Here is a 14518-nt window from a genome sequence, read left to right as displayed (position 1 = left end):
GCAGCCACATAAGATGGAAACTTTGCAGTCACTGAATTAACCAGGGACTATCTGTATACAAAAATAATCTGGAGTCAAATATGAAGCCTGACAGTGGCGGCTTGGACCAAACGTGAACCGGGCAAAAATCCCAACCACAGTAGAAAACCTACAACAGAACAGCTGAGAAAGAAAAGGATCAAAGTCCAGACTTCAACCTGATTGGTGTAATGTGGTGGTACCTTAAGGGAGCTGTGTAGTGTTGAAAGACTGTTTATGCCAATGATCCGAAGCAATGATGTAAAGAGTTCACCAAAATCTCTCCGCAACGATGTAAGACACTGATAAAGAAAACTACGTTACTACTGCTGCTAACGGTTGTTCTCACATATGATTAATTGAATTCCTAGGACTCAGCATTTTGCTGTAATGTTTTGTTAAACTAATCTAACATAATGTAATTTTTCCTGTTATGACATCCTCCAAGTTTCCCTAATTTCAGGACCTGACCTCGATCCTCTTAAATTCAGCCACTCTCCCTGTTCATCTCCACCTGATCGCAGCTAAGCACTCGTTTGGAAAATATTTTTCAATAACACAGAAATATGTGCCGGGGATTTTTGTGGATGGCTCCAAAAAAACAAGCAAGATAAAAGTTTAAATATGAAATCTGCCGAGCAACAAATCTATAAAGAGCTGCAAAATTTAGAGTGGAAGGAACACACAAAACTGTGAGATCTTAGTAAAATAAAAATAAAAAACTATTAGAAATCTGAGCTATGAAGTGACAGAAAATAGTTTTTTGGTTGTGTTTGCTTAGGTGTGTTCTCCAAGTAAAACCACAACTCTGTTATCATGTGGCACACAGGAACTGCACAGGAAAAGCCTCCACACACGAGCAGTCGTGTTTGTCTGATTATTAAACGCGTGGTGATAATGAGATTTCAGAAGACTCTCACGAGTTCTCACTCAAATAATTATTCGGGTAAAACCCCTTGGTAAATTTCAGTTTCAGCATCCAGATTCAACAAAAAGGTGATATCGCGCCCTCTGGTGGAGAAAGAGCAACACGTGCTTTGGGCAAAAATATACTTTATTTGGCAAGTTTGATTATGTTATTATGAAGTCATTAAATTACATCTAAAGCATGAAAATATAACAAATAAAATATAATGTATACATTCAAAGATCCATAAATTAAAGAAGATAAAGATAATTTTATCTTTTTTTTTTACTTTTTAAATTATAAAATTAAATGTACATAAAAAAAAAGAAAATGCTACAAAATTTTCCCAGCCTGAATAAATCAGTTGGATTTATTTTTACACCCAGGAAAAAAAGGACTTTTGTGTTCATGTCATTGCAGCCATGTGCCCTTTTCCCCAAATGTTCCTGGTTATTTTAAGTCTTTTGGTTAATGTTTTCGTCATGGTCATATATATTTCTGTGTTCATTAACTGTTTAACTGTGGTTGTTTTCTACACCTTTCTGGGTATTTTATCCTCCTCCCCACTTTGTGTTGCATATGTTGTTTCTTTGTAGTTACTGTGAAACGTTTGCTATTATTTGTGCTTTATAATCTCTGTAAAGGTTTGTCTTCCCTACTGTCTAAATTTGATTTTCCATCTTTACAGCAGTTATGTCTTTGTCTTCTTTTAATGTTACTGTAGTTTTTGTATTTAATCTTTTTTCTGTTTTTGTGGTTTCTTTGTGTCTATTTCTTTGCCATTAATATGCCTCAACCTTTGTGGTCATTTTGAATGTCCTTCTTCAAAATTAGTTGTTTCTTTTGGGAAATATTGTGCATCCATGTTTTGCATCACCATGATGTTTCCTTTTTGTTTTTTAAGGAGGAAATGAAGCATATTTTCTTGCTTTTTTGTCCCACTGCAGTGATTTTGCACATTTTTGAGAGTTATTGTGTGCTGGTTCATCTTTCTATGCCTTTGTCGTTATTTAGCTTGTTTTTGGTTGCTCTGCTTTCTATGTTTTTATATCTTTGTTGTTGTTTTGTGTTCGTTGCTCCATTGTTGAATCTCTTTGTAATGACTTCAGTTCTTTTTCTTCATATGGAGACCCCATTAGGATGAGATCAGTTTGATGAAACACTGCTAATGCTTTGGAGCATGTAACCCTACTCCCAAACTTTTCCAAGTATTTTCAGTTTTGAAGTGGGAGCAGCAATGCTTTCAGTTTGCAGAAGTGATATGAAAACTTTAACACTGGAAGTCACACATAGCTCACTGTTCCTATTTGCCACTTGAAGTGCGACTTCCAAATTTGTTCATTTCTGTGAAACGTTGCATGATTAACATCAGAGCAGCCTTCGCGGCTTGTGATGTTTCAATAAGAAACGGCCTAGATCCTCCGGTGTCTGCAGTTTCGCTCCTACGAGGAAGTGTTGCCGATGACCTTCTTCCTCCGAATCGAAACCAGGTCGTGAAATGGATCCTTGGTGATGCTCGCCCTGGAAAATAAAATTTGGATTTATGGATGGCTTTAAGGAACTTTATTATGATTTACCAGTGAGTATTTTCTTTCTGTGGCCTTTGCATCGTAACGGATATACACAGTGCAATGAAGAAGTATTTCCTCCTTTAGATGTTTCTTCTTTTTTGCCACACTTACATGTTCCAGACCATCAGACTAGTTTTAACATCAGACAAAATAACCCGAGTAAATACAAAAAGCAGTTTTCAAATGATTAAATTTAATCAACATGACCCTGTGTAAAAAAATGATTACCCAGTATACTTAATAAACATTGGTGGCAACAACTATCCTTAAATGTTTTGTGATAGCTGGCCATGAGTTTTTTAAATCAGGAATTTGGACCCACTTCCCAGAATTGTTATAATTCAGCCACACTGGACATGGATATACTGTTTAAGACCGGGATTTAATCTAGACTTGGACTTTTAAACTCCAAAGCCTTAATTTTTTGAGACATTCATATGGATCATAGTCCTGCTGCATAACCAAAGTTTGACTTAAAGCTCAAGCAAACTAGAGACCAGGATTTATTGCTCAGTATTCATTTTTGCATGTTGTCTAGATCCTGACCATCACACTACCATCGCCATATTTGATTACCAAAATATTTTACTATTAATAATAATTTTGTCTGTCCCAAAGTATCAGAAATGGCTTTGTAACCCTTTCCAGACTGATACATGTCTGCTAAAACATCTTTCTCATTTGTTTTTGAATTTCTCAAGATCAAGGCAGTATGTGCTGCTTTGGCCTACTTCATGCTGTCAGTTAGGTACTATTAAAGGGATTTTTTGATTCTACAGATCTGGCAGTAATCAGCCATAGGTGTGGCTTTTAAAGGTCTACCAAAATATGATTTAATTAATTTATGATTTAACATTCAGGCTATAACCTTTTCATGCAGGCTTATATGGATGTCTTTATTCTCTTAATAAACAAAGTCATCATTTGGAAAGTGCTTTTTATATTTAATTGGGTTATTTATGTCTGAAATTAAAATTTGTTTGATGATCTGAAACATTTAGGGGTAACAAAAAAAGCCAAAAGAAATTTGTATGGGGGCAATAACTTTTTGACAATGTTATATTGGACCATAGTCTGTGTGCAACGATAACATAAAATTACAGCTTAGCCTCTGCATGATTCTTCATGGTTAAATTTGCTCTCACCTAATGGCATCTATCCAGGCGTCCCTTTCGTCTCTGCTGGCTGCATTCAGCTTATACGACTGGTGTTTGCCCTGCACCACTCTGCCTTTGTTCTCCGTCTTACAGGCCTTGATCTTCTGTCCTTTGGAGTTATATAACTCCAGGCAATACTGTTGAAAAACACACAAGGAGCACAATTGCAGAGTGCATATGTTTTCTGTTTACTTGACAACCTTGTGACTCACTGTTTGGAGCACTTGTGTGAGAAATTTAGCAGCTTTTTTGTGAGTAATTGGATTCTATAGCAGCAGACAATTAAGGTGCGAAAATGAGAGATCCTCTACCGATTTGCTTGAGTCTTGCAGCGTTCTAACACAAAGGTTCTCCAGAGGGATGATCCCGATTGGATCTTTATCCTGGAAGATAAAACGGACGTCAGACAAAGACTGAAAATGTTTGATGTTGCTGTTTTTGCATCAGCAAGGAAAAAGAAACTTACTGTGGTGTACTGAAAGTAGTACAGGCAGCTGTCTGTCAAAATAAACCAACGTCTCTTCCACGTTTTAACTCGACCGCCTTTAATAAGAACAAAGCATACTTTGAAACAGATTTAAGCAAGAAGGTGCTCTGAACCACTACAGTTAGCTCAGTGTTTGCTGCATGCTGTTGACCTCGGCGTCTCACCCATTTTGAGGAGCCAACCCTCTCGGTCAGGATTGAAAAACGTCAGAGTGAGGTCGTTCCCGTCGTCCTCTGGGATTTTGAAAGGCTCGCTGCGGATGCTTGCGTACAGTTTCTGGAGGAAACAATCGAGTATAGGTTCAACTTTGAGGGTCTAGATTTATTTGAACCTCATTTTGGTATACATCAAAATACATACTTTATATGGTGTCTTGTATGAAGCGTGTTTCAAGTTTTCATACAATCCTTTTTACACTTTTTTTCACATTAAAACCCCAAGCATAAGTATATTTTACCAGATGTTTTGTAGCAGTTCAACACAAAGTAGCAAATAATTGTGAGGTAGAAGGAAAGTGATTCATGGTTTTCAAAATGTTTCCAAATACAAAATCTGAAAAATGTGGGATACATTGTATTCAGTTCCCCTTAATGAATGCTTTTGGGGTAAGTTTTTAAAACAGTGTTGGGTGTTAGCGTTTTGCATGTACAGGTCCTTCTCAAAATATTAGCATATTGTGATAAAGTTAATTATTTTCCATAATGTCATGATGAAAATTTAACATTCATATATTTTAGATTCATTGCACACTAACTGAAATATTTCAGGTCTTTTATTGTCTTAATACGGATGATTTTGGCATACAGCTCATGAAAACCCAAAATTCCTATCTCACAAAATTAGCATATCATTAAAAGGGTCTCTAAACGAGCTATGAACCTAATCATCTGAATCAACGAGTTAACTCTAAACACCTGCAAAAGATTCCTGAGGCCTTTAAAACTCCCAGCCTGGTTCATCACTCAAAACCCCAATCATGGGTAAGACTGCCGACCTGACTGCTATCCAGAAGGCCACTATTGACACCCTCAAGCAAGAGGGTAAGACACAGAAAGACATTTTTGAACGAATAGGCTGTTCCCAGAGTGCTGTATCAAGGCACCTCAGTGAGAAGTCTGTGGGAAGGAAAAAGTGTGGCAGAAAACGCTGCACAACGAGAAGAGGTGACCTGGACCCTGAGGAAGATTGTGGAGAAGGGCCGATTCCAGACCTTGGGGGACCTGCGGAAGCAGTGGACTGAGTCTGGAGTAGAAACATCCAGAGCCACCGTGCACAGGCGTGTGCAGGAAATGGGCTACAGGTGCCGCATTCCCCAGGTCAAGCCACTTTTGAACCAGAAACAGCGGCAGAAGCGCCTGACCTGGGCTACAGAGAAGCAGCACTGGACTGTTGCTCAGTGGTCCAAAGTACTTTTTTCGGATGAAAGCAAATTCTGCATGTCATTCGGAAATCAAGGTGCCAGAGTCTGGAGGAAGACTGGGGAGAAGGAAATGCCAAAATGCCAGAAGTCCAGTGTCAAGTACCCACAGTCAGTGATGGTCTGGGGTGCCGTGTCAGCTACTGGTGTTGGTCCACTGTGTTTTATCAAGGGCAGGGTCAATGCAGCTAGCTATCAGGAGATTTTGGAGCACTTCATGCTTCCATCTGCTGAAAAGCTTTATGGAGATGAAGATTTCATTTTTCAGCACGACCTGGCACCTGCTCACAGTGCCAAAACCACTGGTAAATGGTTTACTGACCATGGTATCACTGTGCTCAATTGGCCTGCCAACTCTCCTGACCTGAACCCCATAGAGAATCTGTGGGATATTGTGAAGAGAACGTTGAGAGACTCAAGACCCAACACTCTGGATGAGCTAAAGGCCGCTATCGAAGCATCCTGGGCCTCCATAAGACCTCAGCAGTGCCACAGGCTGATTGCCTCCATGCCACGCCGCATTGAAGCAGTCATTTCTGCAAAAGGATTCCCGACCAAGTATTGAGTGCATAACTGTACATGATTATTTGAACGTTGACGTTTTTTGTATTAAAAACACTTTTCTTTTATTGGTCGGATGAAATATGCTAATTTTGTGAGATAGGAATGTTGGGTTTTCATGAGCTGTATGCCAAAATCATCCGTATTAAGACAATAAAAGACCTGAAATATTTCAGCTAGTGTGCAATGAATCTAAAATATATGAATGTTAAATTTTCATCATTACATTATGGAAAATAATTAACTTTATCACAATACGCTAATATTTTGAGAAGGACCTGTAGACCAAAATTTTCAGTTTTGGTGTTATCTGAGAGTTGGTGTGATAAAAGAGGATGTTATGGTTGCGGTAAAATGAAGTTAAGCGGACCACAGTAGCACCCCTTAAAGGGAGCCGTCAAAACAAGAATGCAGGTTTTTTGCTCTTTTCTTGTAATTGATACTGCCTGATTCTATAGTGACTTGAAAATAGTCTCTGGGCCAAATGGTCTAATCTGATGGAGTCAGAAAGCAATGCAAACCAGCTGACCGTAAGTATCTCAGTGGGAAGGTCCTCGCCATTATTGATGCCTCTGTTCATAGAGATGAAGCGCTGCAGACTTGGCTTGTCTTTCACGTTTGGGTTGTGCAGGCTTGTGTTGAGCATGATGATGGCAAAAGACAGGATGTAGCAGGTGTCTGTAACAGAAAACCACAGCTTAGCTTTGCCATAACTGAGCTTTGTTATCTCTACCTCAGCTGCAGAGCCGTGCGCGCCCATCAAAAATAATGGCTTTCTGCAAATGCAGCGAGAGCCAAACAATTTTGCAGAAGAATCAATTAGCTCGGACCAGAGAAAGCTAGATGAGTCATTTCTTTGGCTTTCATTGTGCTGTAATGTTCTTACAGAGATGATAGAATCAAAGACATATAAATATTTTTAATTAGACTCCATGAATTTGCATCGTACCTGTGGATTGGAAGACCCCTGGGTTACAGTCACAGTAGCGAGTTGCAAATGCCTCCATCATCCTGTCAATCTTCTGAGCTTCACCTGGGAGGCGGAAACTCCACAGAAACTGCCTACCAGAGAACAGATTAAAAATATTGGTATCAAAGAGAAGCAAATTCTGGTAAAAATGGAGAGTCATTGTAGCTTTTGCTAAAAACAAAATAAAGGTAAAACTGCCTCGCCATTTCAGCCTGAATTTCACAAACCTCAGCGCCTGGACTAGATTTAAGTCCGAGAACTCATGCAGGCCCACGAACACTTTCAGGGTCTTTAGATGCATTTCCTCCCTGTGCGACATTTAGAAACAGTTCAGATAAACAAGGGGAATAGAAAAACACACAAACCCAAAACAGAATAAGAATATATATACATACATACATACACACATATATACACACGTCTTCAACATACAAATGGGAAATCAGAATACCCTACTGTGGAAACAATAAATAATGCCAATAACAAGCCCAGTTTACATGCATGAATAACATTAAGCAATCAATAGATAGAGCCATTATTGCCTGATTTGTCCAGAGAAGATTTATATAAATCTCAGAATTAGTTGGAAACAGCGAATCAAAAATATCAAGATATCTAATTTTCTATTTTTGAGACAGAAAATGTATCAAGATTTCACACAAACATGCGTGAAGTTTTTGATGGAGAGAAATCAAAATATCAAAATATAAACAGGCAGTTAAATTATGTATTTAATTGTTGTATTATTGTTTCATTTAAATCTCTTAAATATTTTCCTTTTATTTGACTCCATATTTATTTATATGGTTTATTTATACTTTAGTTAAATTTTTGTTTAATTTGTATTTAACTTTAGTGTTATCTATTTATTAAAATCTATTTAACTTATTCTTTTTACTTCAATAATTGTTTTTTTTTTTTTACTTTTATTTTGATTATTCCATTTTTTAAAATGACAGTTTTTAATTATTTTAGTTAGGTTTATCTTATTATTTCTGACACCCCACACACACCAAGTCAATATGTGCCCTTTAAATTTGTAACCTAATTTCTAAATTATAATCCTCTCTATAATCACATGTTTGTGGTCTGCTGGATAACACTACATTTCTAGGTAGAATAAAACGTTAATGTATTTCTGAATTTCCTGTTGTCTTGTCTCTTTGACATTTGGCTCAGACATATCAGACCTCTGGTACTCCTGGTACGATGCTCTGTACCTTTCTCCCAGGAAGTTGCCTATGGCGGTCTTATTCAGCCCCTCCTCCTTGTAGAGAAACTCTGCTACTGACTCTGCTCGCCATTCAAGGAAGCCATGCTCAATCAGGTAACAGACACCCTGTAGGAAGAGAACAGATAAGAAAAGGAAACATTTTCACATAAAAGTTAACTTGCACAATCTGTAAATCCGAATTTACTTGTGGGACCCCACTGTAGTAGAACGTTGCATGCTGCACATCTGGCTGCTGCTGCTCTCAGAGAAACTATTCAAGACAACTAATTGTGCTTATTGGTGTAATTATTTATGTTCTGCTCAGTTTATTTTCCTCTCGCCAGTTTGTTATGGACTTCTATTGATTCTTCTTGTCACCTGATACAGCTGATTCTTTCAGTTTGTCAGTCTGTGAGATCACCTGTTTGGCATCCTACCAGTCGACAACATATCCTCACTCCCTTTAAGACTTTCGGATTACCCTGGAGTCTCAAACAGGAATGTGGATCAAGATGTTCACGATCTGGCTTGCATGCTCATGGATCATTGTATCCCTCACGTTCCGCCTAGTGACACCAATCCTGCATTACACCACAGCAGAACTTCTCCGACTTCGAGTCCCCGCGCCTGCTCTTATAATGGCACTCTGGCTTCCTCCTGACACCTCACCGCATCACAGAAGGAAATATATTCACTGCAGCCCCAGAGAAACTTCTGCTTTAATGGAACTTGACTTTGTCCAGCTGAACAAAACAACCCCACCATGTGTTTGTGTACATCAACCTGGCATGACCTCGGGTCGGCCATGGACTCATTGACTGTACCCAAGTTTGATTCATTTGAATGTGTTGCATAACAGATAAATGGTTCAATCACCACTTTTTATTGTCAGGCCAAAAAGTTTATAAAAAGGGATTCTTTCTTTTTGTGACATTCAGTTGTTCCAAGTCTCCTGATGACATTTTATTGGGTGATTTTAAAGTTCATATGGAACACACCATAAATATTTTAACAAGAGATTTTACATCAAGCCTGGACAGCTTTGGACTTGCACAGTTTATTGATTTTTCCACCCACTCCAAGGGACCCATTCTTGAGCTGCTGTTCTGGTTTAACCCCCTCTCAGTGTGCTGCATCTGATTTGTCCATATCTGACCATAAACTAGTTTCCTTTAATGTCAATTTATAAGTTTCTAGATCTCACCCCGCTCGCTCCATCTCTTCCCATAACATTAAGAACATCGATCCATCTCTACTCTCCAACAGACTGGGTGATGTCCTCAACCACAGGAAGCTGTCTATCCTGAAGAGCCCAGTTTTCCACTATAACAGCAGTCTCCAAGGTATCCTTTCCTCAGTCAAGACTCATACTGTTCACTTCTCCCAATCTGCTCCCTGGAATACACAAGAACTCCATCTCCTCAAAGCCAAAGGTTGTCATTTGTCACAAGAAATGGATCTCACTATTCACAAAAAAATGTTTAAGGGTCAGGCAAAACATGACAGGATACTGTCATCAAAGCCAAATCTGACCACTATGCTAACCTAACTGGCTCAGGCAAAAGGAAACATCAGATCATTGTTTACTATGATCAACACCATACTACCTTCAGACCCTTCCGTCTTGAATGTACTCTACTGAACACTGCAACAGACTCATGGTTTTTTAATGCTAAAATTGGCACTATTCATGCACTGTGGAACAACCCCCGTCTGGTCCTCTCTCTGTCTCCTCCCTCAACTGCCTCCTGGTTCAGGAATCTACAGTTTCATTCTGAAGTCTAAGTCCTCTACCTGTCAGCTGGATCCACTTCCTACACACCTAGTCAAAGGTGTGTAGGAACCTTTACCGTCTTAATAACAAAAAAAATCACCTCTCTCTATCCACTGGTTCTGTCCCATTAGCCTTGAAAATCGCTGACAGGTGCCGATCCTAATTCCGGCCAATTTCTAACTTACTCTCCAACTTCTATCTTTTGAAACCCGTTTCAACAACATTACCAGACCTGCATATTTCAACCTTTGAAACATCAATCCTCTCTGTTCATCTCTTACAACCATCAGAGCAACTTCCTCATCGATGCATTCGTCACTTCTCAATTAGATTACTGTAACTCCATTCTTTCAGGTGTTCCACTCAAAATCTTTTACAAACTTCAACTTGTCCAGAACTTAGCTGCCCGGGTCATAACCAGAACCTCCTCCTTTGAACACATTACTCTCATTCTTAAACATTTTCACTGGTTACCCATCAAATATTACGTTGATTTAAAGATTCTTCTCCTCACTTTCAAAGCTCTCCAAAGCTTGGCACCTTCTTACCTCACTGATCTTCTTTGCTATTAAACACTGGCCCCAACTCTTCTACCTTCATGTCACACCTCCTGCCCGTTTGGCCCGTTAACAACAATGGGGTCCAGAACTTTTTCTGACTTTCATTCCTCAGCCAAATCTCAATACAAACCCACCTGATTAAAGGTGCCTATTCTATCTCTGATATTGTTTTTGCTGATACTGTGCCAGTCATTGCTATGCTGTTTGCTTTTATATTGTTGTATTGTTTATATTTCTACTCTTCTATCATTTTTTGTTTGGTGTCCCTAAATAAAATGTATTGTTAATATTCAGTCAGTCATTTTCTACCGTTTATTCCATAGTGGGTCGTGGGGAAGCTGGTGCCTATCTCCAGCAGTCTATGGGCAAGAGGCAGGGTACACCCTGGACAGGTCACCAGTCCATCACAGGGCAACACACAAACAACCATGCACACACTCGTTCACCTAAGGTGAATCGAACCCAGGACCTTCTTGCTGCAAGGCAACAGTGCTACCAACTGCGCCACCATTATTTGGTGTTAATAGTGTTATCAGCACTGCTAATTCTTCACCAGTCATATCTCATTTCTAAGAAGGTTATCTTCTTCACCTTTTGAGGCTCTGCTGTTATTAGTCAGAAACACATTTGAGGAGAAGGGAAAGGGGAACTTTTCATCCTCTTATTGCTTTATTTGAAGAAGTGCTTCAGAACATGACCCTCAAACCTGAGTGTGAACTCATGCAGAGCAGTTCTCTAAATTACAGCCACTTAATGACATTCAGTGCAGAAAAGTCTTTGAGCCTCTCATCCGCCCATTCCTTCTCAGACTTGAGTGCAAAGCGGTCACAGACCAAGGGGTTCGGTTTTATTCTTGAAGTGACGCCTCTGCGTCATTTTAGAGAACAGGATGTGGTTTTTCTCATTATTGCTCTTGCTCTGCATATGCGGCTGCATGTGCATTGTTTGCACTTTATCACAAACTTAACTCAAACCTGCATCCAGAGCGTGAGTTGCTACCTTCAACTTAATGTAAACCGTTGAATCCAAATGTAATCAAATGAGTAAAAGCAGAAATCCATTTTGGTTTCATTTTAATGGAAGCATGGCGCGTGATGAAACCAAATCATACGCGTTTCTTTCATGAATGGTAAATTACCCTACCTAAATGATCATTGATCCCCGACCCACAGTTAGAATCTCACATAACACCAATTTAAAACTGTGTTTTAGTACAGAAATATACAATGTGGCCATGTTATGACCTACACCATCATTGGAAGTGCAGAAAAGTTTATGAAAGCTTACCATTTTTGGGTCCATGTTGAATTTCTTTTTCCCTCGTAGAAATTTCCTGTTCCTCACAACACTTTTGCTGCAACCATGGATATAAACAAAGCTAATTCAGAAATGCACAAGTTTAAGAAAATGCATTTTTTGTTTTAACTAAACATCTTAGTAGCTGCATACGTTAACCTTAAAAACAAGTTAAATGTAAAAATGTATGAACCAAGTTGAACAGAATTAAAGTGAACCATATTTTTTATCTTTGTACAGTAATGTGAAACAATACATAGTGCATGCATGTTTGTTTTAACCCCCCTTAGTTCTGCAGGTTGCACGTATTAATAAACACCAATTTAAAGAATTAGTCAATATAATCGCATTGATTGGCTGGTTGGTTAATCAAACTCTTTCATTTTCTGAGAAATTTTAGTTTTTTTTAATAAGATGGTGGGTGATGGGTTTTGGTGGGTTGGAATGAGAAACTGTGGTAGACCTACCAGAAACACTGCTAAATGCAGCATTGCAGCATATGCAGGGTTTACTGACACCTTCTGAATGCAGCAACAAAGGAGGAAGTACTAAAATGGGGTCAAGCCGGTAAACACAGTTATTCTGAAAATGAGCCAAAAGGCATGTTTAATACCTTTGTTTTGGGGGTTTCAGGCCATGTTTGTCTCTTCTATAATGTGTCAACCATGACTACGAGCCACCAGTCATAAAACTGAGAACAGATTAAAGGTGTTTTATTGAGTCAGAATGTGACCTTAAATGTTGTTATCCTGTAAAAACCTTTTAGTTTCATACAGGAGTTCTTTTAATGCTTCAATCTTCTTGCTTATTGAAAAAAAAAACAGCTGCTTAGGATAGAAAAGGAAGTGACCAAAGCCCAGTTTAGTTTGTAAATAAAAATAGTTACAACTGACACATTGTGAGCAAAGTTTAGTGTCATTGCAATGATGCAATGAGCTGATTGGAAGGACAGGCCTCTTTAAAAACCAAACTGGCCAAAGCCCGACGGTATCATAAAGACGTCGGGCAAACCAAGGTGGAGCTGGTGAAAATGTGCTCATCCTCACCTGTGCCACCTCAGGTCAGGGTTGCTGGAATCAGGCATGGAATCACTGAATTCCTGTTTTAGCTTCTGTGAGAAATAGAGAGATGACAGAGATGGTTATAAAGGAGAAAGGTGTGGTTTTCGCATCACTTTTCACCGCAGAGGCTGTGACTCAGGGCCAATTTGTCCAAGGCTCTTATAACATAACCTTAAGATCCTTTTGTATCACAATCAAAAATAAAGAAGAGACTTTTCTCATTTGTGTGCCGCGAGCTGTGGGCGTGTGCAGGAGAATAACGAGGTATTTTAACAAAGGACCTTGGTGGGGAAAAGCTTCAGTACCTGAAGGTCATCGAGCAGTTCGTGTTTATGGCTCCTGGCGCCCTGCCTCCTCTCAGCTGATGGGTGTTTTGGTGGAGCTGTGGTGCAACACAAAAAGCATTGACAGATTTGTAGCATTTAATGCATGTTCGAACAAACCCACGCTTGTTCTCATTGACCAGTTTGCACCCCAGCTTTATCATTCAGCAGTTAGAGAGGTGGTCAATGGAAAAGGCTGAAAATAGAAACCTTCCTTTAATGAGGCAGGGAGTATGAGCACAGTTCATCCTCATTTGTTGAGGGATTGGACCATTATTGTTCTCCAAATGTCCAAATGCTAAAATAAAAGAAGCTAAAATTACATATTCATTGAAGTTTCCATAATTTAATCTGTAATAGGGTTAGCAAAAGCTACAATCATCATTAGTGTAAGCTACTGATGAGACCTTAGAAACAAGTAAAGAACTCTGTAAATCACTTCAGAAAACAGTTTTGACAACCTGGATGTTTAAAAGTTTAAATCATAACTGTACCTTTTCCCCAGAGGAAGCTGTCTTTTCTGCTTATAGCCATGTTGTTGTGCAGAGCGACTGCCGGCTGTACAGGAAACAAACTTAAGAAGTCAGAATGGAAAAAAAAAAAGGCAGGCGCTGCTGTTCTGACACACGACTGCGAGAACGCCGCTTACACCACTTCTGATGACGTGCAAAAAAAAAAAAAAAAAAACAGAGTCAAAATGCAGTGAAAATCTTATCATCATGAAAAGTTTGCATTAAACAAGTTTTTCTTAAACTTCACTTTAAGCCTACACTAAATATTTGTTTATTTTTAGGAAGATAAAAAAGATTCAGCTGATATAAAACTAATACTCTTGTCACTAACACTCTTCCATACCTGGTTTACTGATTGTTTTATGATTCTTAGCTCCTTCTTGTGTTTCTTTCTTCGTGTTTATTTTTAGTTTTAGGTTTTGTGAGATTCCCTCTGTGTTCATTTCTGTTCAGGTTCTCACCTGGCTGCACTACAGTCTCAGCTGGGCCCATATTTATCAAGTGGACTTCTCAAAAGTCTTAAGTGTTGAAAATAGCAGAAATTTACTAACTTTCAGACTTAAGCGTAAATGCAAGTTACCAAAAGTCTTAATGCTAAGAATCCCCCTTAGGATGTATTCACACCAGGAAAGTCCTTGTTTGTCTGGACCATAAATTAACTTTGTTTTTCTGTTTGGTGCGGATCACTTTT

At 38.9% G+C, this 14518-nt stretch overlaps 1 protein-coding gene across 1 annotated transcript; it reads right to left on the bottom strand.

Moving 5' to 3' along the window:
• Positions 1 to 3637: 3637 nt before the first annotated feature.
• Positions 3638 to 13889, bottom strand: LOC124864461 (cytohesin-2-like). Its single transcript, XM_047359249.1, has 12 exons — positions 13810 to 13889; positions 13298 to 13374; positions 12978 to 13042; positions 11923 to 11989; positions 8309 to 8427; positions 7316 to 7396; positions 7068 to 7180; positions 6648 to 6796; positions 4305 to 4416; positions 4120 to 4196; positions 3965 to 4036; positions 3638 to 3790 (listed from the first exon to the last, which is right to left on the bottom strand). Exons 1-12 carry the CDS (start codon positions 13847 to 13849, stop codon positions 3638 to 3640), a joined length of 1125 nt encoding a protein of 374 aa, XP_047215205.1. The 5' UTR covers positions 13850 to 13889.
• Between the last annotated feature and the right edge of the window lie 629 nt (positions 13890 to 14518).

Source organism: Girardinichthys multiradiatus, chromosome Y (genome assembly GCF_021462225.1).
Source record: "Girardinichthys multiradiatus isolate DD_20200921_A chromosome Y, DD_fGirMul_XY1, whole genome shotgun sequence".
In the NCBI taxonomy this organism is placed as follows: Eukaryota; Metazoa; Chordata; class Actinopteri; order Cyprinodontiformes; family Goodeidae; genus Girardinichthys; species Girardinichthys multiradiatus.
The sequence above is the reverse complement of the archived record's forward strand: the minus strand, read 5'-3'. Positions and strand labels throughout refer to the sequence as shown.